The sequence below is a fragment of the Phalacrocorax carbo genome, chromosome 1 (genome assembly GCF_963921805.1).
Source record: "Phalacrocorax carbo chromosome 1, bPhaCar2.1, whole genome shotgun sequence".
Classification (NCBI taxonomy): Eukaryota; Metazoa; Chordata; class Aves; order Suliformes; family Phalacrocoracidae; genus Phalacrocorax; species Phalacrocorax carbo.
The window spans coordinates 8,830,561-8,856,473 of NC_087513.1; the positions used below are offsets into that span (position 1 = coordinate 8,830,561).

The window sequence follows — 25,913 nt, forward strand, 5'->3', positions numbered from 1 at the left end:
CCCCTACAGATACGTGCTTAGTTCTGAGGCTGGGCTGGATACTAGAAGAATACTGTATATTTTGGGTTTAAATGGAGGATATGGAAGTGTTGGCAAATGCTGGAGTGCTCTACCGTGTAACTGCAAGTGAGAATGCTCTCCCAAATGACTTGGTTTCTGCATGCTAGCTAATATCTACCAATAATAAAAAAAAAAATAATGACTTTCTAATGACTTCTTGGAGAAGGGAGGATTATATTAACCGGAAAAGAATGACTTCCAGTGAATAATTCAGGTATCTGTAGTAGAAATAATCTAAAAGATGTGTTCAGTGGAAAGCAGAAATCTGGAAGTAAGGAATGTTTAAAGAGATCCAGGGATACGGGGTGACAACATAACAGACTAAATTTGTCAAGTAGCGTAGTGAAAAAGATCAGTTTGGTGACAGAAAGTTCCAGTCTGTCTCCTGGTGGCTTTTCCTGAAGATATAATAAAAGATACCAGTGGTGAAGGGTGTAAATAAATAGCTTAGGGGAAAATGCAATTCAAATTCAAATTTGATTCAAACTAAATTCAAATTAAATTCAAAATTTCAATTCAAATTCACATAGATTGTAAGTAGTTGTAATGGAGAGGGAAAGTGTGACATCAGTTTTGTTCTGCTGTTTATGGCCCTGAGCGGAAGCTGAACTGCCTGAAATACCAACAGCATGAGATGAGGACATCTCACTTCTAACAGCGTCACCTATTTGAGGTGACCGGGGTGACCGGGACTGGTTCCTGGACTCCTGGGTCTGCCTCTGCATCTATGGTGGCAACGATGGAGGCTTTCCAAGGCTGGGGAGCAAAGGTGAGCCATAAAAATGTATTCCTGGGAAGCTGGGCTGGATTTAGACTTTCTAAATCAAATACAAATGTCCTGAGGGACACTGCTGATGGAACTGTTGTCTTTTAAAAACCCTTGCATCTGCAGGTAAGATAATTCCCAAAACAATCTTGGCACAGCTTTTACCTTTTTCATGTTGCCTTATCAAAGCACCTGTATATGCCGTGGTGGATCCAGGGAGCTGGCAGCCTGTCGTGGCTGGCATGAAGTGTGCACTCATTTAGGTCCAGCTCTGACAGCTCCCCATGTTGCTAAGGCTGCTTGAGGGCGGAAAGCTTTGTCCCCTCCTGAGATACAGCTCCCGCCAGCGTCTGAAGCCAGGAAGACTTTAATGAGTCTGTCTCTCACAACAGTGGAGATGAAGGGCCAATTATAGGTGGCGTTTAGGTTTCAGGATCATTAAATTAATCAGGAAAATGTATTCTAGTTCCTGTGTTTTGCAGCTGAAGAGACTGTTCTACCCACTGCCTTTGTCCACTGCCCAGAAATGGTGAGAAAAGCTGAAAAAAGACAAAAATCCAGTAGGAGGAAAAACAGCTCAATGTAAAATTCAGTATTGTAAGATGAGGCCAACCATGAATGTGGTCTGTTCTGTTGTCTTCACATAACCGTGCTGCAGTATTATCTGTCTGCGCCTAGTTTACTCTGTGGACTTGAGAGCTAATACATTTCTTTCTTACGTATTCCTTACAGTTGAAACAACCCCGTTACCTCCTCTTTGGCAGCAATGACCTTGCCGCTGCCTCCATCTTAGTTCTTATTTCTTCCCTCTCCTTATAATCCTTGAGTTTATCTCCTTTCTCTACTGGCCTTGTGCTTCCTCCCCTGCTATAGCACAGTCGGGTTTAGAAATTATTTTATGAACTGAACTTTGCAGAGATAAAGAGCCAGCTCCTGCAAGTCATCTGTACATAAAAGACCAATTAACCTTGAGAATCAATCCTGAAGGAAGCTGGGGAAGATTTCTGCTATTCATAAGCCCATGGGTTTTTCCCCTCTTTTCTTTGAAATGTGCCATTGGATCAAGCTGTAAGGAAACCCATTGACTTCAGTGGCAGAAATTAAATTTCATTTTGATACTGAGTCTGACTGAGTAGCTTCCTTTGAAGAATGCATGTTCTAGGAAAAAAGCATTGTAACAAGCTTCAGTAAAGATGTAGCAGCTTGTCTTTGGACCAAAGAAATTTCTTTTAATCAAGAGAGTTTTAGAAATCTTTGTGATTTAACATTTTTTGCTGCTTGCTCTTTGGAGCAGAAATTTAGTTTTGTGAAGTTGGATGTAAATGCACCCGCGGTCATTTTACAGCCCGTTACTGTGATAGGAGCTATCAAAATAAAGCGAATCATTTGTTTAAAGAACAAGAACACAGGCAACAAAGATAAAGACAAATATTGGCAATCAGATTCTGTTCTGTTGGAAGGGTAACTTGGAGATAATACCAAAGATGTAAATAAGAAGTGATTTCTACATGTGGGGTAAAACCTTTATGTTTATACTCAAGTTATGAAATGCATTGGAAGCTCTCGCTGCTTTCTTAGAGCATGACATTTACAGAGGATTTACATTTTTTTTAATGTACAAATATGCTATATATAGATACCCTTGATTTCAGTAAACAATTGACTCTTATTTTAGAGAACACTTTCAGCAGTCTAAATAAGATCTCAAGTCTGAAATGCTACAAATTGGGAATTGTATTGAATTTATAATTTTCTCTCTCTTTAACTTTTAGAATACTTTATGAAAGTCATGCTAAAGGAACAGAGTTGTCATTTGCCTATTGAATCATACTTTGGAGTTTAAAAAAATCACATTAGGGAAATCCATGGAAAGAAACTCTTACTACTAACAGGAAACTGATAAGAAACCGCAAATGAAGCCAAGTCGGACTAGGAGCCTGGAAATTCATAGATATTTACAAATTGCCATGTGGCAGTCCCGAAAAGCATTGAAGTTGTCCTTGAAGTTGATAGGAAATGAGAAAGCTTCTCTCCTCAGCTGAACTCCAGGACAGTTTTGGGCTCTGAAGCAAATATTTTTAGGTTTTGATTTAAAAAAAAGTCTGAAAGGCAAACCCTCCTCAACTTATACTGAAGGAGGATGGATTCAAAGTGTGCTGAAGATGGGAAGTTTTTCCACTGGATTCAGGGGTTTCTGGAGCTGCTCCATGTCCTCCCTCACTCACAGCCCATGCTGTTTTGCCTGTTGCTGTGTTGTAGCTTCTCCACAATGAAAACATGGAGCTGCTCTTTTTATAGGTGGCTTTGTAACCATGTCATAGACTAAAATACATGAAAATTATAAGGATACATCAGCAGTTCCAGGCTATAATAAAACTTGTCTTCAGTCTGTCCTTTTATGTCTAGTCATGCTGTGTATTCCCATCTAGACAAAGGAATAAGGGTGGCTGATAGGCCTGAAGGCTTTTATAACTTGTATGGCATAAAAATACCATGATACCATCAAAGATCATGTTGCTATTAAAGCTTTTCACTAGGGCATTTCAGGAACAGTGAGTGGGGATGGAGCTTTCCCTCCTTCTCTTCACCCCTCTTGCTCCAGATGTGTGATTCCCCTTGGAGCTGGCTCCTGCCCCAGAGGGATCTCATACAGTGGGCTGAGGTGGGGAGAAATGGGTCCCACCGGTCCCTTTTCTCTTGCCCTCCAAGGATGTGGACACCCCTGTCCCAGACACAATATAATAATCTCTTGGGGTCATATTCTTCTTGTCCCTTACCAATGCCACATACAGAAAGTCTTTGCTCCGTGTTTCGGTGGCAAAGAGGTTGCTGTAGACTGTGGGTAGGAAAGGAGGCTGTGATATGGCAGAACTTCTTGTTCCTTAGTGGGTGCTGGGCACGCTCAGCACTGCACAGAGTTACAGGTGATCTGTCCCTTTCCCTTTTGCACCTGAAGCCAGTTCCCAGCGGATGCTGGTGCTGGGGGGGTTGCTATAAATGCTTGGACAATATTCCCCATCCTTGTCACTTTAAAGCTGATGACCGCTGCAGCTACATCTTTGTCCCCATATATTCACATAATCTTCTGTTGACCTTAACAGCAATATGTGCTGACTGAGGGGCTTGTAAGGAATGACATCGTCACGGTGTGAGTGGGCACAGTAGGTGCGAGCCCCTGTGATGGTGGGATGCTGTAACCTTTGTCTCTGCTCCAGGTTGCTGGGATACAGAGCACCGAAGTGACAGATACAGGCGGCTATTAATTACCGATTTCCCCCTCAGCAGACTACGACTGCTAATTTTCAGTGCAATCCACTCTGCTTTCCTTTGTGGCTCCAGTTCTGTCAAAAGCCCAGCTGAAATCTGGGCTGGGTGGTTTGTCCTGTTCAGATCTACTTCTAAAATATTTTTGCTGTGTGGACAATGTTCCTTTTAAAAGAGGTTTTTCCTTCTCTCTTTAATTTCTCTGTCCATGCTAGATTTATAGGTTGACAGAGCAGGGCTACTGCTGTCAGCTTTGCTCTGCTTACTTTGACTTACAATTCCAGAAATGTGGCAAATGGAGTCAGATATAAAATAACAAAGCATGAGCTGCTTCCCCAGCAAAGCAGAGAACTCTTCCAGTCAGTTAAAAGCCAAACTTCTCTGGAGCCAGCTGTTTCCCTGCTCAGCAAAAGCACTGGAAGCTCAGAAGCAGCATGCTCCAGTTCATTATGGAAGCTGAGCTTCATTTTCTAAACAAAAAGTGCAAAAGAAATCTGGAGAAGACAAGACTTTATGATGTTAAGAGTTTGTCTACTTGGAGGTTAAAGTATTCTGTACCATTTGAGTGAAAAAGTAGATAATCTATGAGGACATGCGGACAATATAGATTTTCTAAAATGGTTCAGTTTGAGAAGTTTATCAAAATGTGGCCACTTCCTACAAAATACCTCAGGGAACTGATGTTTTTCCGAACAGCAATTTTTCATCCAGAAACTCCCATCCAGTTCCCGTCTGTACATGCTGACCTTTCTGAGCCAGAGCTTCTGCTGTGGCGTAAGGCCAGTTGAGGTCCTCCTGGATAAGAAACTTGCCCCACTGTGGTTGGGAGCATCTCAGCAGCAGCAGGAGCCCTGGGGAGGTGCATCTCCCTGAGCCCTGCCGCCTCTGTATTCTGCATTTGGGTAGGAGGAGAGGAGAGGGTTTGTGTATCCCAGACGTATTTATGGAGTAAGATGTTTTTTGATGGGTGATCATTGTCACTGGTAAATACTAAGCACCTCCTTTCCTGAGTCTAAAAACATTTTTTTTCTCCTATAGTTCTCCTCCTGCTCCTATTCCCAGACCAATTTATGTTCTGTCTTTTCATGTGTAGCCTTTTAGCATTAAGCTTACAAATGTGCTGTGTTTGTGCTGAATGTAATCTATTTAATAGAAAATGATTGCCTGAGGCTACAGATCTTAACCAAGCATTAGGCAGACCTAATTCAGCCACGGTGCCTATTGGCCTGCAAAAGCCAGGTTTGTTTTTTTTTTATTTTCCCTTTCCTGGCTGCATAAATCTTCAGAGGATCCTTAGTCATGTGTTAAAGCTTGTTTGGGCTGAGGAGTTAATCCTTTCTAAGACAAGTATTTTCTGTCTGACATGCGTGGGTATTCATGAAAGCACGGTCTAAATCCAGGAGGGTTTACTTTAGAAACTCATGGTCTTCTGCTAAGGAAGGTACATTATTCACCTAAAGAAGAGATCATCAAAGCTGCTGTCTTTAACATTTTCCTCATAAATCGTACCCTTAATTCAGATTCATCTCTGTCTTTACTTTAGAAAATTAAATTGTTTAATTGCCGGAAATTTGATTCTCTCTCTAAAACAGGGAGCACAGACTCCCCTGCCTAGTCATCCTGCATCTACTCCCTGACCTGATCTCCACTGGTTAAGAACTGTTATTCATTCCCTGACTTTTAGTAGGGTTTCATATGCCAATAAATCTGTGCCTCCCTCTCTTTCCTGCCTAAATTTCTGCTCATGAAAAATAATTTTTAAGCTTACATTCATTTCCATGAATTCACCCTGGTTCATCCGGACTTCAGGGGGAGGCTGTTTAAATGTGACTGAGCGTGCTTACAAACGAGCATTTTTTTTCTTGGGATGAAAGGATTACAGATGTGTGAACTGCAATACTGAATAATGGGACCATTTGTAACAGCAAGAATTATATGTGAGATCCTTCTAGGTAAAAGGACAAACTTTGCTTGCATGCAAGTACTTTGTACTTTTAAGATTACCCAATTACATCAGAATTTTTCCTCTCTGAGCCACCCAGTTAGGGTTTTATTAAATCCATGAGCTCCAGACACAAATAATGACATGGCAAACACCCCAGTTGTGTGAGCACCCTTCCCCTAGAGAGCCTGTATAGCCCTACAGTCCCTTACGTTACCCTAAATACCCCAAAGCTCTGTGGGCAATTTCTTCCCCTACAGCTCTATGTACAGCCTCACAGTTCACCTTCTCCAGCCCCACATGTGTCTGCCTCCAAGTCTTCGAACCATCCTGCCTCCTACACTGAGGCACGACCTGCAATGCAAGTTTTGTCTGGTTTTCCCAAGCGTGTTGCTCTCTGCTTGTTGCAGAGATTTAGGTGTTCAACTGCTAAGTGTTCAACGTCAGGTTGGACGGGTCTTTGAGTAACCTGATCCAGTGGAAGGTGTCCCTTCCCGTGGCAGGGGTTTTGGAACTAGATGGTCTTTAAGGTCCCTTCCAACCCAAACCTGCGATTCTATGATTCTATAATTCACACTCTGCACTACACAGGGTGGCTTTGGATGGTTTACCCCTGTGGGAACCCTGTTACAGCTACAGCCCAGGACCCAGGTGGGTGGAGCATCTGTGAGCGGAAAGGTCCTAAATCGGCGGGGGGGTTGGCTGTGCCTCACAGCCTGTGGGTTTCTCACCACTAACCCAAACGTGGGACCTTGCTTGGTGATGAGTCTCCCGTGGGCAAGGAAAGATACCACAAGGCTGCTTTCTGCTTCTGTCTACCATCATCTAACTGGTTATAGCTTATGATTCGGGTAGCATGTGGTTAGAGAACAAAAAAGTAGTTAGAACTTGATTATGCACCTGGTAGCAACACTCGCACCATTCTTCTTTCCTTAAAAACCTTGCTGAGTGTGGAAATGCAATGGCCCTGTAAAAACAGCTGTTAGTCAGCTATTTTATTACTATTTCAAAATATAGAGGCTTGTTCTCTGTGCAGGATGCAGGGATGGCATTTAATGGCCCACATTTAATGGTCGACACAATTCAGGTCCTGGCTCGTCAGAGCATTTCCCAGTTTGGGACCGCTTACAGTGGCAGCTGGCGTGTGGGTATGTGGCTCCTGGCAGCCGAGGGGCTGTGGGCAGGACCGAGCCACTGGCACTGGTAAATGCTTCTGGGCAGGGGATTATGAGGATGGGAATTGACTGTCTGTCCGCGGCATGACGGGTCTTGCTGCACCGCCGCAACAACTGAGGGAGAAGGAGGGGGGTCGGGGAGTGCACTGTTACTCTCCAGCGTGCCCTTATCTTCACCCTCAAGTAATGATGGACGTTTTCTGTGTCCTGTCTGTGAGCGGGACAAGGGCATCTCCCGCTCTGTTGCTCCCAAATCCACGAGGGTGGTGGTTTTGGCTGTGCCTCCGTGATGTGTGCTGTCAGTATGTGGCTCTTCACCAGGTACCTTTTTCAAAGCAATTCCCTTTTTTAAACCCAAACGTAATCCTGGGATTATACCCTCTCCCTCCACTCTGCAGGGCATCCATCACCCAGCATTGCTATCACACAGCCCTGTGGTCTCCCCGGAGGAGGAAGTGGCCCTTGATGTGGCAGGACAAGGCCATCCCCAGGGGATGCTCGTGCCTCTCCATGCCTAAACCCAGCTGCATCCCTCCGTGGCGCTGCTGCCTGGCCATGGCTTTCACACCAAGAAAACAGCGGTGTTGGTTTGCCAGCACAGGGAAAACCTCTTAACTCCTCCTCTACTCTCTGCTGGCCTGAATTCTGTGCACACTGCTGCTTGCTGATGGCCCTGCCATTCCTCATATGCGTTTTTATCCGTAAGGGTCAATTAAATCACTAATGTCATCATCTGTCTGCCCAGGATGATTCCTGAGCACCTAACATTTTGCTGTGTAATAACGCAGAGGCACTTATTTCTTTGAGGCTGTCTCCGTGAATCACTGTAATGCATTTGCACAGCGGAAGGGGTTTGGAATTAATGCAGCCCAAATCATGGCTATTGATTTAGCCCGCCTTTATGTTTGACACTGTTTATGTTTTTTAACGAGGACATGCTGGCGACGCAGTTCATATTGTGCTGAATCATTGCTCATAAATCACCAGGTTGGGCTGGTTTTTTATTTTAACCTTCCTGTCTGGTGGGGTGGGAATAGCAGTGCTCTGGGGGCAGCTCAGCCCCAAAAAGATCGGGCACTCCTGGGTTTAATTTTGTTGTGATTTACTGCAGCATCACACAGTAAAAAAAAAAAAAAGAAAAAGCAAAGCAAACCCCCAAGCTCGGGCAGATGGCCTATGCTGGTAATCCTTCATCGTAATGGCTCCTGACAGAACAGCTGTGGTTCTCTGCTAGTCAGGGTTTTCCATCAGAGACAACAGTTTTCCTGGGATATGAAACTTGGCTGTAGCAGTTTGCTTCACTTGAGCATCTCTCATACAAAAGAACAACACAGAAGAGGGAATTACTCTTTTGGAAAGGGATGCAACCTCACTCCCATCAGATAATTTGCTGGCCTGTGACTTTTGCTCTCCCCCATGCTGTATTTTTTAAGAAATCTCAGCCTTTAAATTGTGGTGTTGGAAAACTTCTGTAGAGGCTGGAGGTGAAAGCTTACAAAAGCAAAACAGCTTCAAACGGTCACAGATCTTCACAAGAGATCAATGTGGAGGCAAGGGTGAATTAGGGAGTGGTGAAGCCAGGGTTGCTGAGGGATGATTTGATTTAGCACTTTATTCCTTCTCTTTGTGAATCCCATGGATGTAAAGCTATTTTTTTCCTGCAGGAAAACCCCAAGAGCTTTGCTGACTTTGTCATCTCTTGTGTTGGATTTTCTAGTCCTACCTGAGGTATCAGGCGCATAGAAAGGCTGCAACTGAGATTTGCTGCATTCAGTTCTGTGCCTGCATGTATGTGTGCAAAATACTCAGCCAGTGGCGAAGGATTCGTAGTTATTTCTCTATCTCTGTGCATAGCGGTGCATAGTTGTATATTGATTTGCTGTAGTCGAGATGAGCAGACTAATACAACAATTCATTACGAACACTGAATTATGGCATTAGGCAGACAGTTGTTTGGTGTGTGACAAATTGTGAATAAATAGGATAGCACAGAGAAAGGCACAAGGAAGGTAGCAGGTTGGAAAGGCGTGGGGTGGCTTTGGCTGACTTCACAGGGCTGCTCCATCCCTGGAGTCCCCCTGAATGCTGCAGGAGACCCTTAAATCATGTTGACTGGAGTTATGTCTGTATTGGGTGTTATGATGAATTGGTACTGATGATGTCTCCATCTGACACAGTAAAGCTTTGGCTGGGGTCTCTCTGGCTTGTGTGGAAGTGGAACTGCCGTGCAGGTTGTGCTGTGGTTATATTCTGAGTCCTGACAAAATTTTAAGTCTGCAGTATTTTAAGTAAGTGAAATGAGAGAAAAATGTCCTCTTGTTTTTTTGTTTGTTGGTTTGTTTTTTGTTTTCCTTAGAAGAAAATGTTTTGGTGGGTGGGATCTGAAGTCTTCCACATTAAAAGGAATGTTTTCTATTGCATTTTGACAAGTGTGCCTTTAGCTGGAAAGCAAGCCATCTTCTGTTGAACTGATATTTCAGAATGAAATATCCTTTGCTTTTCAACTGAGAAAACCCCACAACTCAAACAATCCTCCCTCCTCCCCTCCCTACTTCCAGCCTTCAGAGTGAATGACTTTGACATCCTGAGTAGTTTCATCTTAAAGGCCCTCAGGTGGCAGAGACTCCTCTGAGATGACATGTACCATTCTCTGGAGGCCCTAGCTCTCTCCTTGGACAGTGGGGGAGACATTTAGTCTCATTCAAATTAGGACAGCAAACTTCCAGACTCCCAACTCGGGGCAGATTTGATACAGTTGAAATAGGTATAGTTTGTGGAGAAAAATGGAAACACAATCATGCTATGCCTGTGCTGTGCTTAATTCTGATTTTCAGATTTCAATTAAGAATGCATTCAGTTGTCCACTGCAAGGTACAAACATGTCATGCCCACGTGACATCTCTTAATTTCCACTTGTCCCTTCTTAAATGTTGAGTCTTGCTTAAAACTTTTGCTTGCAGAGTGCATGGTGGTCAGTGGTGGGAAGATGCTGTGGAAGCCCATGCCGAGATTAGCCTGAGAAATGCAGAGTTAACAGTATTTGGAAATCAGCTGCTTTACGTGCACGTTGCCTTTCAGTGTTTGGAATTTTCTATTTTATTTGATTTTCTTTACATCTAGACTACATTAACCTTGTGCTGGCTCTGTCACACTGGCTGACATAAGACGGATGATGTCAGCAGCCTGGCATAACGGCCCGCATGCCAAGTGCCTTTGAACGACACCTGCTGCCTTCAAAGGGGGAAGCCTGTTTGCTCAATAAAAGCACATTTAGCAGCACTATCTATCTGCCTAATTGGCTGGAGAAGCCCATGCCCCTGATTTTATGTGATGAGCTTTCCTTGGCAAGAAAAGAGATGGATTATCAGGAAAGCTTTGCAGAATGACAAAAATGAGACCAAATGTTCCTATTTTGCTACTTTTTGGAGCTCTGCTGAGATGCTGGTTGGGGTTGCCATGGTGGGGCTGCTGCAAGGAGTTTTCCTCCTGTGGTGAAAGCACCTCACTTCCACAAGTCCCTCAGGCAGGATCGACGCTACAGATTTAGGATGCTCTTAAGCAGGAGATTGATCCAGTCTTTAGACCCTCAGGAGACCTACGTTCGATTTTGTTGTGTGCCACCTCGTCATAGCACTTGGGGCATGACTCTAAGCCAGTCAAGAGCCCAGATGCTGTAGATACATGGATAGGAGCAAGGCTCTTAAGTAGCTTTTGCAGGTATGAGCCTAAATACCCTGGGTCTGAACTCTTGTGCAGAATTAAATTGGGGATAACAACACTCATCTTCCATAGAAAGGTGCTATGATAAAGATAGCCCAAGGTGTGCTTTGATATTCTGTGTCATAAGGAAGCAGACGTAAGCTAAACACTGAATTATAAGGTTTTTCCTAGGCTCACATTTCAGCTCTCAGATCTAGAGGCTGAGATCAGGGCAGAACAGGTGTTGGCATCACGGCTGTTCTCACCCATTTCAGATATTTGGGCATGGTGCAACCACCACCTCCGAATTTCACATTTTCCAGTTAGAGTGGGAACAGAAACCCCTGCAATCAGATCCTGCGTCAGACTGGAATTTGCAGCAAGGCAGGTGAATGTCAATGCGTGTGATGTGAGCTAGTCAAAAGCTCGTATGCTGAGCTTCCAGCATGCTCAGAAAACTTCTGCTTAACAGAGATTGACTTCAGCATGTACCACGGTCCTTCCTCATACCTGTGCCTCAGGGGATGCTCCAGTTGTGGGGAGAGCAGTAGGTTTGCTCTTTTCTTGTAATTTCAGACATGCTTTAAATTTTGCCTTTGGTGCTTTTTTTGGGTTGATTCCTGGGCATTTTAGCGTTAGGGTGTTAGCTGCAACTCCTTCCCCAGTGGTGTGGCAAAGACATGGAGCCTGACTACCTGTCGCTGGTGACCATGGAGCAGCACAGTGAGCCTGAGCCTTCAGTTCTATAAATTCCTGTATAATGAGGAGTTTCTTCTGCTTTTGGCTCAGAATTAACAATGCTTATTTACTTCCTTATGCAGGGAAAAATGCCTGATAAACTCAGAGGGAGTCATATGCAAATTCTGCAGCCCCAGGAACAAATATCATGCCTGTTATAGCTCCGCTTGCAATCAAGCCCGTGCAACTCTTTCTGCGCTTTGTTGTGACAGTCAGCGTGGTCCTGTTTCTATTTCAAGCCTTGACTGATTGAACTTTTGTTTGCTGGGGTTTGGCTCCGTTGCTCCACGGTACCTGGAGAGGAACTGAGAGAACAAGCAGATTTCCTGAGCTATTGTTACTGCCCGGGCAGACCTGAGCAGCTTGGCCATCCCACGCAGGCGTGAGCAGCGATCCTGAGGGGTGGCCAAGGGGACAGGGACAAGATGGGGACCCTGGCATCTGCTCTTTGCTGGAGGGATGAGGCTGGTCTGGCTTGGCAAGGACACAAAGCTAGGAAAGTTCCCCTTGGCATCTCCATGTCAAGAGGGAGGGAAGAGGGTTGTCACCACCCCAGGAAAAGGGCTGTGAATTGTTTTTTCTGCTCTCCTTGCTAAAGACTCTCTCTGTCCAAATCTTTTGTGACCTTCTCCCGTGAGATTTTTTGCGTAGAAATAAGAAATAGAAATAATGAAAGGGGAAAAGCAATTATGTGGAGCTTGTGGGGAAGTATTACCGCAGCTGTTTTAGCTGGAGCTTTATGTCACAGTCCTTCAAGGAAAGGGAAGAGCCTTTGCTTGCTCCTGGTTTACCATGCAGGACTGAATATCGTTCTGCTTTGTCCCGAGCTATATTTCTGCCCTCCTGTGTTTCTGGGGTACCTGTATCCCTTTCAGCTCTCCAAAGATCTGCACTTGTCTCAGGCCAGGCTAAGGTGGTCTGCTGGCAACTGCCTGAATTCAGAGCAGCATGTGCTTCACTTGAAGCATGATTTTTATCTTACTGGAGTCACAGATTCATCCCCATGTGGCTGAGGTGAAGCATGCACTGAAGCACTCAGGTGCTCCGAGGGAGCAGTTAGTTGCATTGCCCCTGTGATGTGTTTCTCTCTTGGTGCCTGTCAGGATATTTTCTATCCAGCTCTGCAGCCCTTAGCATACTTGTTTCCTTGCTACTCAGTCCCTTGTCAGGCTGATCTGAATCCCTGTCTAGAGGTAGTTGGAGCCAAATTTGTGTATGTGCATATTTGCTGGGGTGCACTGAGACAGGCTGCGGGAGAAAGTACGAGGCTGGAGTAGTGCAGGATGAGGAGAATAGATTTGTAATCGACAGAGAGGAACAGATGGCTTTGGTTGTAATGCCTATATTTATATTTAATGTTAATATTCCTCCCAGAGCACCAGCACTTCAGTGATATGTAACACAACATAAAAGCATCTGGGGAGAGAGGGGAGAGAAATGGGTTTGCTGGATCCCGGGAGGAAATCCAGCCATGGGCTTTGTCGTGGCATTTCAGTGGGTGTGAGCAAGCAGGGAAGGTAGAAGTTAGCTACAATCCTCCTTCAGAGCACTGTGGGCATTGCCTTGGCGTGCCCATACCATAGACCCTGAGAAGCCGCGATGGGACCCTTGAAGGGCGCAGCGTTTGAGCCCAGTGCCCCGACTGCAGTGACACGTTGCATTGCGAAAGGAGCACTATCTCCGAGCATTTTCTTTTAATTCCAAGACAGGGAAAGATAGCAAGCTCCTGCTCTGTCGTCCTTGTTGTCCATGTCCTGGCGAGGTCAATCCCATCCTGTCTGGCTCCTTATAGAGTCTCTTCGTGCTGGTCCATGGTGGGATTTACTGGCATGCTTGGAATTGCTTTCTGACTTGTTCTGTGAATGCATTTAGTCATCACCCGCACACAGGTGGAAGATGAAAGTTAATTCTGCGGCACCTAATGAGCTGTCATTGCTGGAAGGGTTTGAAAGCAGAGACAACAAGTTGCAGTTCTGGCTGCACAGTCGGGGTGGGGGGGTTCTCATGGAGCAGCAGTGAGATACACCAAATTTCACCTGAGACCTAAGTGTTACTTCTAATGACCTTTTGTCTTTCTGTTAAAAGATAAACAAGAAGCTTGAGTCTCTGTGGGTGTAAATCAGTGTAGCTCTGCTGGAGACAGTGAAGTTTTACCCAGTTTTATCAGCCGAGGAGAGATGGAGCCTGTGGGTTGAATGATGACAGAATTATCCTTGTGTGAGTTTTTCTGTGTGTGTATCAAAATGCACTTGTGGGTGTGTATGTGCCCATACACTAGTTAAAGGTGACTGCTTTTTTATTTGTTTGTATTTAGTGCACCTTGGAGGCCCTACCTAGACAACAGCCATAAATGAACTGTTGTCAGATTGTTAACGCAGCCCTGACTTGTTAACAAAATTATCACATGAATTGTAGTTAAAAAAGCCAATTGGAAGACTCGCTGAGTAATATTCCTTTCAGTCCTCTGACATGTGCGTATATTAGAAATCCATGTGATACAAAGCGCAGGACAAAAATGATCGATAGCAGGTTACAGTGCTCTTTATTACAACAAATTAATTGATCACGTCTAGCAGATTTTCCTCCCAGCGGAAGCTCTGGGTATTGAACGTGTCTCTCTCATTTCTCTTCTATCCTTGCTGTTGGAAACATGCCAGACAGTTTCATACCATCATTTAAATTTATTTGTGACCTGAGAAAGTTGTGTCATCCTTGAGACAGTTAACTTCCAGCTAAAAGTTTGGTGACATTGTAGGAGACACAGGGATGGATATTATAAAAAGTTTTCTCATGAGAAGGTGGAACTTCTCAATCTAGTCCTCCGTCAGCTGGTCCCACCTGAGAGCTGTGTTGAAATGTTTTTCCTGATCCTTGAACCGCTCTTATTTTACTGGCATCCTCTTCTAAAACCAACATCCTCCAAAGGTATTAACCAGGACCATTTTTCACAGACTGGGCAGTGGGGCCCAAAAGTGAATGACTGCAGGAATATCCCTTCAGCCTAAGAGGAGACTTCTTGTATCAGACGATGACAGGAATGTGTTGGTGGAGAAACGGGGAAACTTCTGCTGCTTTCTGTGCTATACTATTTGCCAGCTTATTCCCTCTTCGTGGTGGGCATTTGGCATCTCTCATACGTGGAATGACCCATCAGAGACACAGTGACAGGTTATTAATCTGCTGTTTTTACAAGCTCTATCCTGACACAAGCATCCTATTCAAGGCTCTGGTAACTGGCCTATTACAGAGTCTTAAATGTAAAGAAAATAAGTGCTCCAAGCCTTCCATTCTTCTGAAGCTATGCAGACAGTGGGTGAAATGCTGTGGAATTACATTAGTTAATTTAGATCTGTTCTGTGGCTATGCCCTTTGTCTGTAGAATAACAAGTATTATCTGTTTAAGGACTCAGCTTCTGGATTCCACTCCTGACTTGTCTGATAATTTGACTTTGGGTAAGACACTCAAAAATCGACTGATTCCCAAAATAACCTGCAGAGAAGTGTATCGTCTCCAGGTGTGCAAAATGAGATTATACTTGCAGGGCAGGTAAGACTGCTTTGAGACTCCACAGCAAGCCAGCAGTTGACCAAGGAGGAGCACTTATGCCTCTGGTCCAAACTAACCTGTTTATGCATTATAAAAGAGCCCTAATTCTCCTGTTTGCTAAGGGATTTGAGATCTCGCACCATTTTTACAAGGTGCCATTTACAACTTCCATTTTGCAAACTTTATCTGAGATGTGTCTACAGCCCTCATTCCCACATCTCCAAATTACCCAAGCTGAGCTATGGGGAGGCAATGGAGCAGGATGGGAGAGTTTAACTCCTACTTTCTCCTTCAGGAAAGAAACATTTTAGGGCTTGAGATACCATGCAAACATGTATCATCATATCTGAATTTCTTGCTCATGGCTTTCTTGCAAGTTGCTTTGTCTAGAGCGGGGGGAAGTATAAAACAGTAGTCAGCATTTCATGAAAGATGCAGTTAGAACACAAAGTTTATTCTGTAACTCTCTATTTCTATGGCCTAGCTGGCATTAAGAAATCTCGCTTTGATGAAGATTTATAAGGTTTTGTTGCTATGAACCAGAATATGCATTTGGAAATTCTGTTGAGTGGCTGTGGAGATGTGTATCCCTAGAGACTGTTTTAATTTCCATATTCATTAAACTGCTCTGTGGTGCCTGAGAGACCCAAACCCTTGAGTAACACAGCTGTGAAAGCTGGGAGAGGAGACATGAGAGTCAAGGTGCATTGCACCATCAGTTTAACCCAGTCTAAGTCCATGTGGCTGTTAGGTCAGTCCTGTTCCCTGCTCTTCTTCTGCCCTCCATCTTTCCACCTCAGCTGCTCATTGCCACTTTCTCCTCTGTGTCCACAGCAGCGCTCACACAGCCTGCGATGAACTGGATCAACGAGCTGTTGTGGCTGAAAACTAGTGAAAAAAAAAATCAGGTTCTTCTAAACTGTAGTGCTGACACAAGGGAAGAGGAAAAGCGTGGGTTAGGGCAGAGAAGCTGCCCTATACACCTTATGAACTTATTAAGCCATCACTGGAGATGCCTCCACAGATACAGTTTGTCTGGCTGAAAATAATCTTTTTGAGGGCTATTTTGCGCCATCCCGTAGAATTCTGTTTGGTATCTCCACCCATGGAATTTAATGGGATGATCTTAAAAGGTAGAAAGGTGTTTACTCTCTCTAGATTTTTACTTGCAAGGATGGCAATGCCTATTGCCTGCTATTTAATACTTAGGGTGATGAGTAAATGAGCTGGTTGACTGTGGCTCATCCTGTTGTCCTTTGAAGTCAATGGATATCTTTTATTGACTTAGCTGGGCAACAGATGAGGCCCTGGATGAAAGAGCCACTGTTTTTCTAAGAACTACTTGTCTGTCTAGGTTGCAAAGACAAATAAACCCAGACACTTTCAGAGATGGCTGGGCTAGTGCTGCATATAGCTTGTTTGTGAAGTTTTATTTAAAATAAAAATAAATTTCTTACAGTCAAAGGGCTGCTGGCTGGGCTGACCTGACCTTTTCAGACTGAAAATGGTCACTGAAAGGATAAATAAGATAATGATAATAAAAACTCTCCTAATCATTACTGGACTGCTGCTGAAAGGGATTTGGCAGAGGCTGAAGAAACGTCAGAGTGAAAAAGCTCATCATCTCTGCTGAAAGATGATTGTGTCTGACCCCGACCAGTGCCCAGTGAGGCTGGTGAAATCTCCACTGATTTCAGCCAGAGTGAGGGTGGCTGCAGGCCAAGAGAAGACAGTGCTCAGAGCACAGCCCTGAAGTTTTATGCAGGTGATGTTGTGTCACATGGGAATGCACTGTCCTTAACAAACCATATAGTAAATGTATAGTATAGTAAATATGGTTTCTTCAAAGGGCACAGCCTGCCTTTGGTGCCTGCCTGCTCTCTGAATCTGTTTATGTGTTGAAATGGGCTGTACTTTTCAACAAATAAACCCTTCACACCCACGTATTTTTCCTAGCTCTTGTGCTCAGCTTCCTTGATGAAGATAACTGCTTCATTAGCTGCCTGATGAATGGCCCATGCACATTAGCATCATTTTATCTAGCTGATAACAGCTTTACTCTGGGAAGCTACATAACATCCTTCACTGGGGATTTTCTAAGAGGTTAGGCAAACTTCTTTCAGGAATGGTTTAGGTATCGGGGACAAGAAGATGGGTTAAATGGCTTCTGAAGCGCCCTTTTAGCCCTGCTATCTCTTACTTTAAAACTCTGCCATAGTAATAACATTATTTCTATGACAAGCATCTCTGGGAGTCTCAGTTACGAGGTGGGTACCTCTTGGACTAGGAGCTGTTCAGAGGCTGCACCAAAGCAGTCAAAATTGAAATGGCAGCCTAGCATGTCACGGTTGGGTGAAGAGGTACACACAGAAGGACTTGTCCCTAACCATAGATGCTTGTGTAGAAACAAGTGTGTCCAAGCTAGGCTACCTAGCTCGTCCAGCTCTGGAGGGAGGAACAAGTTCATGTGCCCTGCTCTGGACGTCTGAGGTGTGCTGCAAGCATCCTCTCTCTGATGACCATCATCCCATGCTGCAGTATGCTGACCAAGGGGCAGAGGAAGTCCTTTGACCAGGGTGGTGTGACAGCTCCATACCTTTCTCATTTCCACTGAGGTACAATATTAATCTAAACACTTTTCTATCAGCTGTTTGTTTCTAAACATTGCTAAGGGTTGTCTCCGTCCTCCTGCTGGTGGAGCTGCTCATGGCTCTCTGAACTTACCCCACCATTCCCTACAGATCTGTCCGTTGCTTGTCACTCTGCTCGCTGGCCTAGGACTAGACATTTATTTTAATACATTTGGGTTAGAATCCTGGAAATTATGTTTAAATAGCTTATATAAAAACTTACCTAAAATGTCATTTATTCTAATTCTTCACAAATATTGATGATATATTTTTGCTGAATTTTGGCTTACGTTCAGTAAACCTCTTCAGTTCATCTTTAATTTGCAGATGGCTTTGGCAGTGTTTCAACCTCAGCTTCTGGTGGTTGAAACCTGGTGCTTGAATTAGGCTCAAGATTCTGATTTTCAGAAAGTCTGAATACAGGCAGCTGCGTTGTAGGGTTCTAAGTAATGCAATGAGGGCTGGGTTGCTCACTGCCAAAAAAGCCATAAATGAATTAGGAGTCCAGAAAGAGAAATGTGACAGAATGCACATAAATGTCTTTAGGAATTTGGGGATTTAGGAATAAGGATGGAAATAATTGAAAGCCCGGCTCAAGTTTTCAGCTGAAAAACACTGATATAAGTAATTTCAAAGGAGAAAAAGAAGAATGTGTTCATGTTGAGGAGAAGCATAGAGCTGGGCATTAGATCTGAATGAGTGACGTGGCAGAGCCCTGCTGATGGATGGGTCTGCAGCTCGCTCGTGGGCTGGGGATGATAAGAGCACAGAGGGGAAGCAGGGGTATTTACTGACGCCAGAGGATATAATTAGAAATAATGAGTGCAGTAAAGGAGGATGGGATAGAAGCCCAAAACTAATAAGAAATGGGAACTTGCATCAGTTCTTTCAAAGCCTGAATCAGGAGGCATGACTGATAGGCAGCCCTTGAAAGCACTGGAGTAATCTCAAGGCGTTGCAAGCGTAGTCCCTGAGTGTGCTAATGCCACAGAGGACAGACGTGGGGAAACACAGCCACACAGAGAGACTGCCGTGTTTCTACATCTGCCTTCTTTTGGGATATCACATCTTGGTGCACCAGGGATGTGAAAGTGTTGTCTCCTTTCACTGTGATTAGTCTGAGGGGATCACAAGAGTGCTCAGTGGGGTTGGACTCCCTTCTTATCTCCTCCTGAATTCATTCTTTCCTGAAAGGGGCTTTTATTTCTGTGTGGGCCATTTTTTTTTTTTGTTAATAAATACAGAACTAATCCCTACTGCACATGTAAATATAGGTAGCACATGGGTCTGTAAAGATTATGGGTACTCCTTTTGGCAAACAATATCTTTTAATAGCATTGTGTGCTGTTAATCGGGTTAAGCAAAAGTATCCGTGGAACAAGCAGTGCAAGTTCAGGGAAAGAATAAGCGACAGACCTCAAACCTCCTGAGAGGTTTTTTTTTAATAATATTGTGGCAGGTAGTGTAGAAGCTTTTTTCCCTTTTTTTTGGCTCAGTGATATCTGTGGTTGGAAAACAACATGAGCAGAGCAAGCTGTTAAATTGTAAGAGACTTGCTGTTATATTTCAGAACAGCTATGGTAAATGTATGTTACTCCTGGGTGTCACCATTGTTTCTGCCCACATCAAGTGTTCAGTGCATTGGGAACTGGCTGTGAGGGCTTGTGCCCTCTCTGCCCTTCAGTTCTAGTTAAGTGGGAAGGGCTATGGGGCATCTCCCATTTAGGTGAAAGGAGGGAATGAAAAGATTGGTGCAAAAAAGTAGGAAAGGCACTGAAGTGGGTGTTGCTCTTCCTCATGGAGAAAGCTCAGTTCTACAGGGGGTCAGCTGGGAGAAAGCTCTCCAGTCAGTGGAGAGGAAACCGATACTTCTAGAGTTTCAGAAATGCCCTGAAATAGGCGTTTACTTTAAGATGAGAGGAGCTGTGCCCTGGAAGTGCCCGTGTCTGTCAGTTGTTGCAACGGACTGTGCGATAGCAAGTTCAGGCGTAGAAGTCTGCACTGGATACATCCAACACTAAATGCACTGGGTCTGGGAACGCGGGCGAGGAGGAGTGCTCAGTGCCACTTCAGGTCAAAACGAGGGTTGTGTGAGAAGAGGGACAGTGGAGTTGGAGGACATGTGGGGGAGGACATGCCTTGGGGAAGCGTCACTCAGCCGGCTCGTGGTGGGCTGGGAGCGGAGAGGGGCTGCAGAGCAGGAGGTGTGGGTGCCCCCATGCAGCCAGCAGATGTCTGCGGGAGTTTTGCATGGGGCACGTGTGAAGGTGACAGGCCCACACCATCGATCCCATATCGATGCTTTTTGAACATAGCATGCTGGACAAGTTCTGTCATTACTTTCACCCCCTGGCTAGAGCTGTGACCGTGCGCTGTCCCTTTGACATTATGTGCAGGCACGAGGACGTCTCTTTTGTACGTGGTGTCCTTCAAAGAGAGTGTACGTACGTTGAAGAATTTCTTACAACAGCTTTGCATGGTAGCGCAGATGTGATTTTGCTAATTCTCCAAGAAAAATAAAGCAAAATTCAGCACAGGGTAAAATAAAGACACTTGCCTATTTTTGGTGGCATTTTTCAGGTTACCATTAACCTTTCATTTGAAATTTGAGGCTGAGGACTACACATTGATTCTGAGCATCTTCTTGGAACAGCATCCATTTTCCATTTAGAAAATTGCTTTTTTTGTTTTTAGCTTAACCCTACATGGGGTGCTGTTAATTTTTTTTTCTGAGAGACACTTCCCTGTGGAAACCTACTCTTTGGGCCTGAAAGTCAAACCAGTTTTGCCAAAGCCTAGGAATTATGAGCAATAAAGTAGGAAATGTTATAGCAAATAGCAGCTGAACTGGGGGAGGGACATGTTTAGAACATTAAAGCCAAGCCCGGGAAAGTAATAAAACAGAGTCAGATTTACAGTTAAAATTAAAACAGGCCCATGGCCAAATTTAAAGTTATATATCTGGATGATAGTGGGGAAAAAACACTGAAAGCAAAACCAGAGTAATAGCTGGCAATGGATAACATCTGGCAATGGATTTGCCATGAAATTAATTTCAGAGAACTGGTGGGTGAAGACATTTCTCCATCAGGGAGGAGAAGAAATCCCAGCATAATGGAACGGCATTTTTTCAGTGAGATGCAAAGATGTTGTAAGCGTCCCACGGTGCTGAGGAGGCTCCTATGTCAGCCTTCTATATTTGGAAGTTCAAATTGCTGAGGCAGATTAGAAGCGCTGAGCCCGGTAAGCGGGTGCTAGTGGGCGGTTTCCACTGCTTGCTACATCATGTGTGCTCTGAGGGTGTCGGTGCTGCAGTCAAGGTGTGCTTCCAGCTCGTAGGGATGGACCTGAGCTACGCTGGGTGCTGAGGACAGCATCACCATGGCTGCTAAGTCAGCTTGAGATGCTGGATCATTTAGCTGCACCAGAGCTCCATGCAGAGCTCCATTTACCTGCTATAAGTAGCCAAGCCGATTAATTTAATGCTGGCCAGTGGTGCAGCCAAAGCTGTGAGCCGCTGGCATGCCTGTGATGCAGCGCAGATGTATTCTGGTTTTAAAAGATTGATACAGCTGGACCCTTGGTGGTTGTTTCTAGGTAAAAATATAGGATAGGGGAGAAGATGGGAGCTATGGTAGCTGGAAGACATTTTGGATCTATGCGTGTGTAACCAAGGGCAGAAGTTAATTTGCAGACCTTTCATTGCAGTCAATTACCAAAGGAACAACCAAGTCCATGGAGTGGTTTTCAGACATAAAGTTGTGTTGAAAGTTAGATAGAAAACAACAAAAAATCCCCCTCTTCCATAAGGGAACCCATCACAGTAGAGGAAAAAGTAATGGAAAGAGATCATGTAAGAACCTAGTTCTGCTGTACAACGTTCCTAGTAAGTCTTGAGACTCCTTGGTGGACACAGGTAGCTGCACACAGCGGTGGAGTGGTCAGAGGGAAGGGCATCTCTTGGGGGCATCTGCCCCTGGAAACCTTGTCTGGCTGGTTAAAGCTGGAGAGATTTCCATGGAGGGATAGAAGAAGAGACATGGAGACCTGACTCTTCTGCCTGAATTTGGAAACCCTTTTTTCTTTATAATTTTAGTTACTGTCCTGAGATTTGATAGTTGAAAGCCAGACCATTAGAAGGGACATTTCTGCACTGCATGGTGTGTCCCTCCTAGCTGCACCACTTCTGAGACCCCCCTCTGGCTCCTTCTTGGCTACAGAGGGATTGCTGGCTAGTCACCCCTCAAGTGTATTTTGAGAGGGTGGCTGTGAGAGCAACCTGGATTGTTGACACCAAACCGCTCTCTATAATTTTTCTGACCTCACGGAAGAGATCTGAACATGAACCAGACTCAGAGGGTTTCAATATCCTTTTCTTTGCTTCACTCCAATCTTGCATATTTAATTTAATAGATAATTTTTTTTTAAAGTTATATGAACTATGAGATGGACCTAGTACAGATATGTTATTTATATATTCTGGTTGTTTTATAGGCAGATTTCATACCAAGATGATTAAGAACTGTTTTTTTCTGTTCCTTGAAGACTGTATAATGAGATGAAGGGGGGAAAATGCATATTTTAATTGAATGTATTCGCAGAGTTGAGAGTGTCATGTATCATATATCATGTGTAGTTCTGGGTTTGATAGTATCTTCAAATGCTTTGATTCGTTTTTGAGACAAATAGTTTTCCTTTCTGCTGTGCTGTTACTTAGGTTTCTAAACCATAGGCTGAGCTGCAAAGACATTTGTTGAACCATGAAAATATTAATCCCAGAGAAATCAGAATATTATTTGCACTTGGATGCAAAATACCAAAGGCTTTAATGATGTTTAGGTAGAACTTTATTAATATCTGAATATCTCTGGAGAGCTACGGTAACAGTAGGAAAAGTATTAAACTCAGTATTGTTTGTTATGAGTAAATGAGGAGAATTGCAAGACTTGTCCTTGTGAGTCAGCTGAGTATTTGCAAGGATTAACTAATCTATACCAGAGCCAGCATGGACCCACCTTTGTCCACCTGATTCCCCCGGTTCTGCTCCATCATGTGGGATGTTGGCACTGCAAGGGATCATAGAAGGAACAGGAAAAGATTACCCCCAAAACAGTCCTTGAGTGCACAGGGTACCTCCTCCTAGGGCAGCATAGCTTAGGGACTGATATCTGCAGTCCTTGTGGCACAGATCTTTAGGAAGGCCGATTTATACTGCCTCATGGGTGGGTTTCGCTGTAGTGAGCATGAGCTACGCCAGCTAAGGAACTCTTCTGCTTGTGCTTTGGGCTATGGACACGACAATTGCCTTCCCCCTCCTTGGTTCATGGCCAATCCTGCCAGGAGAAGCCAGCCAAGTTGAAAGGAACCAACAAATTTTATGGATCCACCACACCAACCTACTCTAAAGCTGCGTAAACCTCAAGTCAGTGGCTAAAGCTCTGATCCCGTTTTCCTCAGTCCCATGATTTTGTGTGTTATTTTTATAGGCCACACAGGTCCATGCAATGTCAGAGGTGGGGTTTCCCTGAGGAAATAGAGAAGTCTCCATCCAAACCAAGTGGCTGGTCTCCCATTGGAGAGAAAGAGGCATTTCTGCGATATGTGTTATCTCCTTGTCCCCTTTGCAGCAGGTGTCTAACATAGGCATGTGGCCAATGCTTTCACTCTATTGACTGCAAAGGGAGCTGGAGGTGGCCTTGCCCATGTGGAGACATTTCATGGAGCTTGCCAGTATGTCTCGTTTTAATATACGTCTGTTCCCTCTGAAGAAAGGTATGCACCGACTTTGCCAGCCTTACCCAAACTCTCTCTTGATACCAAAACAATTCAAGAATGAGATGTTGCTGAGGTTTATTTTAATAGTAAAATTCTGGGCTATGAATTTGGAAACAAAACTAAAAAGACAAAACTAAAAATGTAACTAGATGTGAGTCTAGATTCTATCTAAGATCTGAACCAATATTATTAATAAGATAAATAGCTCATATTCTTTCCTAGCTAATTCTAGGAAGTTTCTTACTGCTTTTCACTTAGACTACTCAGGGCTTATCTCAGTCACAGAGACCATGGGATGATCTTCCCTCACATCATCATTCTGCCTTGAGTTACTCCTCAGAGCTGACCCTGGATGGCATTTTCAGAGGTATCCTAGTACTGGGTTTATCTCCCCTAATTTGCCTGGGCTTCCTCTGAGGTGGATGAAGAGGGAAAGGTGCTTGCAGAAGGTGATTCATCCCATCTGTCTTAGACATCCAACCTAACCTTGGATGATTTGTGCTCTGGGTATGCCTTGCTCCATCGACCAAAGATGACACCTGGGTGGCCACTGTAGATCGGGTACCATGATGGCCAGAAGTTTGGGATCAATCCTGCTCTAAGAGACTGGGAAAAAAATTCTAGTGGAATATGTGTCCTGTCTCTCAAGTGCTTTTGCAAAACCCACCCCCTGCCTTAACATTTGTGCTGCACAGCATCCGATGCGCTTTGTGCTTGCTCTGTGATGATACACGGAGATCATCAAAGCAGTGAGAGTGCTGCGCAGTATGTTCCACACCAGCTACTTCCTTTCTGGTTTAATTAGAACTGAGTTTGCTAATCTCAGTCTTGATTAATGAGCTTAATATGCAAATGTTATGATTAAACTGAAATTCTTTGTAATTGCTTGCAGACAGATTACCACTTCGAGTACACAGAGTGCGACAGCAGTGGCTCCAGATGGAGGGTGGCTGTCCCGAATCCGTCGGTGGAGTGCTCTGGACTACCCGACCCGGTGAAAGGGAAGGAATGCAGTACGTTGGCACTTTTCATTTTACAGACCGTTACTAGCTGTTTGTGCAATTTACCCTTGTGTGGCTTCTTAGCTCTGTCACTGATGTGAGTGTCCCTGAGTTAGTTCTTCTCCTCCAACTCCTCTTGTCTTTTGGAGCTGTGGAGCAGGGATTGTCTTTGCAGTGTAGCTGTATAACTCAATATCTGCTGCGGGTACCCAGGTATGCTAATTCACAGACAAGCCACGCCTATTACAACAACCCTTGAAGAGGTGTCATTGCTTGTACTGAGCTGCCATACTCTTAAGTTCTGCAGATCTCCAGTTCATTGTAGCTGTATTGGCTAAAATGGTGACCAGGAGTGACCAAATTATATTTGCATAGTGTCCATATTCTCGCTACCTGCATTATTTAGCTAATTAATAAGCTGAATGAATAAGTAATGGTAAATGTCTTATTTGCCTGAGTTATTTTCATAATGAAGCTTTTGCGTTTTATTTATTTATGTATTTATTTTTAACAGCTTGGAGTGTTCGCATATCACTTGGTCCTGCATTTTTTTTTTAATGTTAAAACACTTCTTTGCACCTGGGGACATAAGCAAACTGCTGCTCTGCAAACACATTTGAACTATTCCCTCACTGTTTGTTAGCTTCCCAAGCTGAATGCTCTTTCCCATCACACTTCCTTGCTCTTCTTCACAAAAGATCCTAGCAGTCCTCTACTTTCTCAGTAATTTGTACTAGGGGGTATAAATTATTGAACCTGAGAAGCAGGATGAACAATGGCAATGTCCTTTCAGTTTTAGTGTGCGACAGGTGAGATTTTATTCACTTCTGACTCTTCTCCTGTAAAGGCTTATTGTTCTTTCTTTTTTTATGACATATGTTCAGGGTAAAGCACATAAATGTTTTCTGGAGCAGTGTTGGCCATTGGAAGATTTCTGACTGCTTGCAAGCATCATTTGAGAAACTGCCTGTGTCATTCCTGGTATTTGGGTTTAGTTTCTGAGATTCTAAATGTGGAATCTCAGTATATCCTTAGGATGTGTTTTTCAATTACAGAAATATAGAGCTGGGAAGCACCTCAGGTGATCCCATAATTCATCCCCCAGCCCAAATAGCTATAGTAGCAACGTCTTTGTCATTCATGGCTGATGTTTGGCTGGACTGTTTTCAGGGACCTCTGGTGATGAAAAGCCCGCAGGCTCCCCAGATATTTGCTCATCTATTTTGTTCTATTAATTTTCACTCCTGTTACAGCTTTTTCTGCTGTTGAATCTCCCTTGTACTTCAAGCCTGTTACTTTTTGCTGTCTGCACTATA

At 44.1% G+C, this 25,913-nt stretch overlaps 1 protein-coding gene across 1 annotated transcript in view; it reads left to right on the forward strand.

Annotated features, from left to right (window-relative positions):
• ELAPOR2 (endosome-lysosome associated apoptosis and autophagy regulator family member 2) overlaps positions 1 to 25,913 on the forward strand; it is a 106,692-nt gene that overhangs the window by 26,349 nt on the left and 54,430 nt on the right. Inside the window, exon 2 of the mRNA XM_064443707.1 lies at positions 24,489 to 24,609. Coding sequence (XP_064299777.1) covers positions 24,489 to 24,609 — 121 coding nt within the window. The remainder of the gene's footprint in view (positions 1 to 24,488; positions 24,610 to 25,913) is intronic.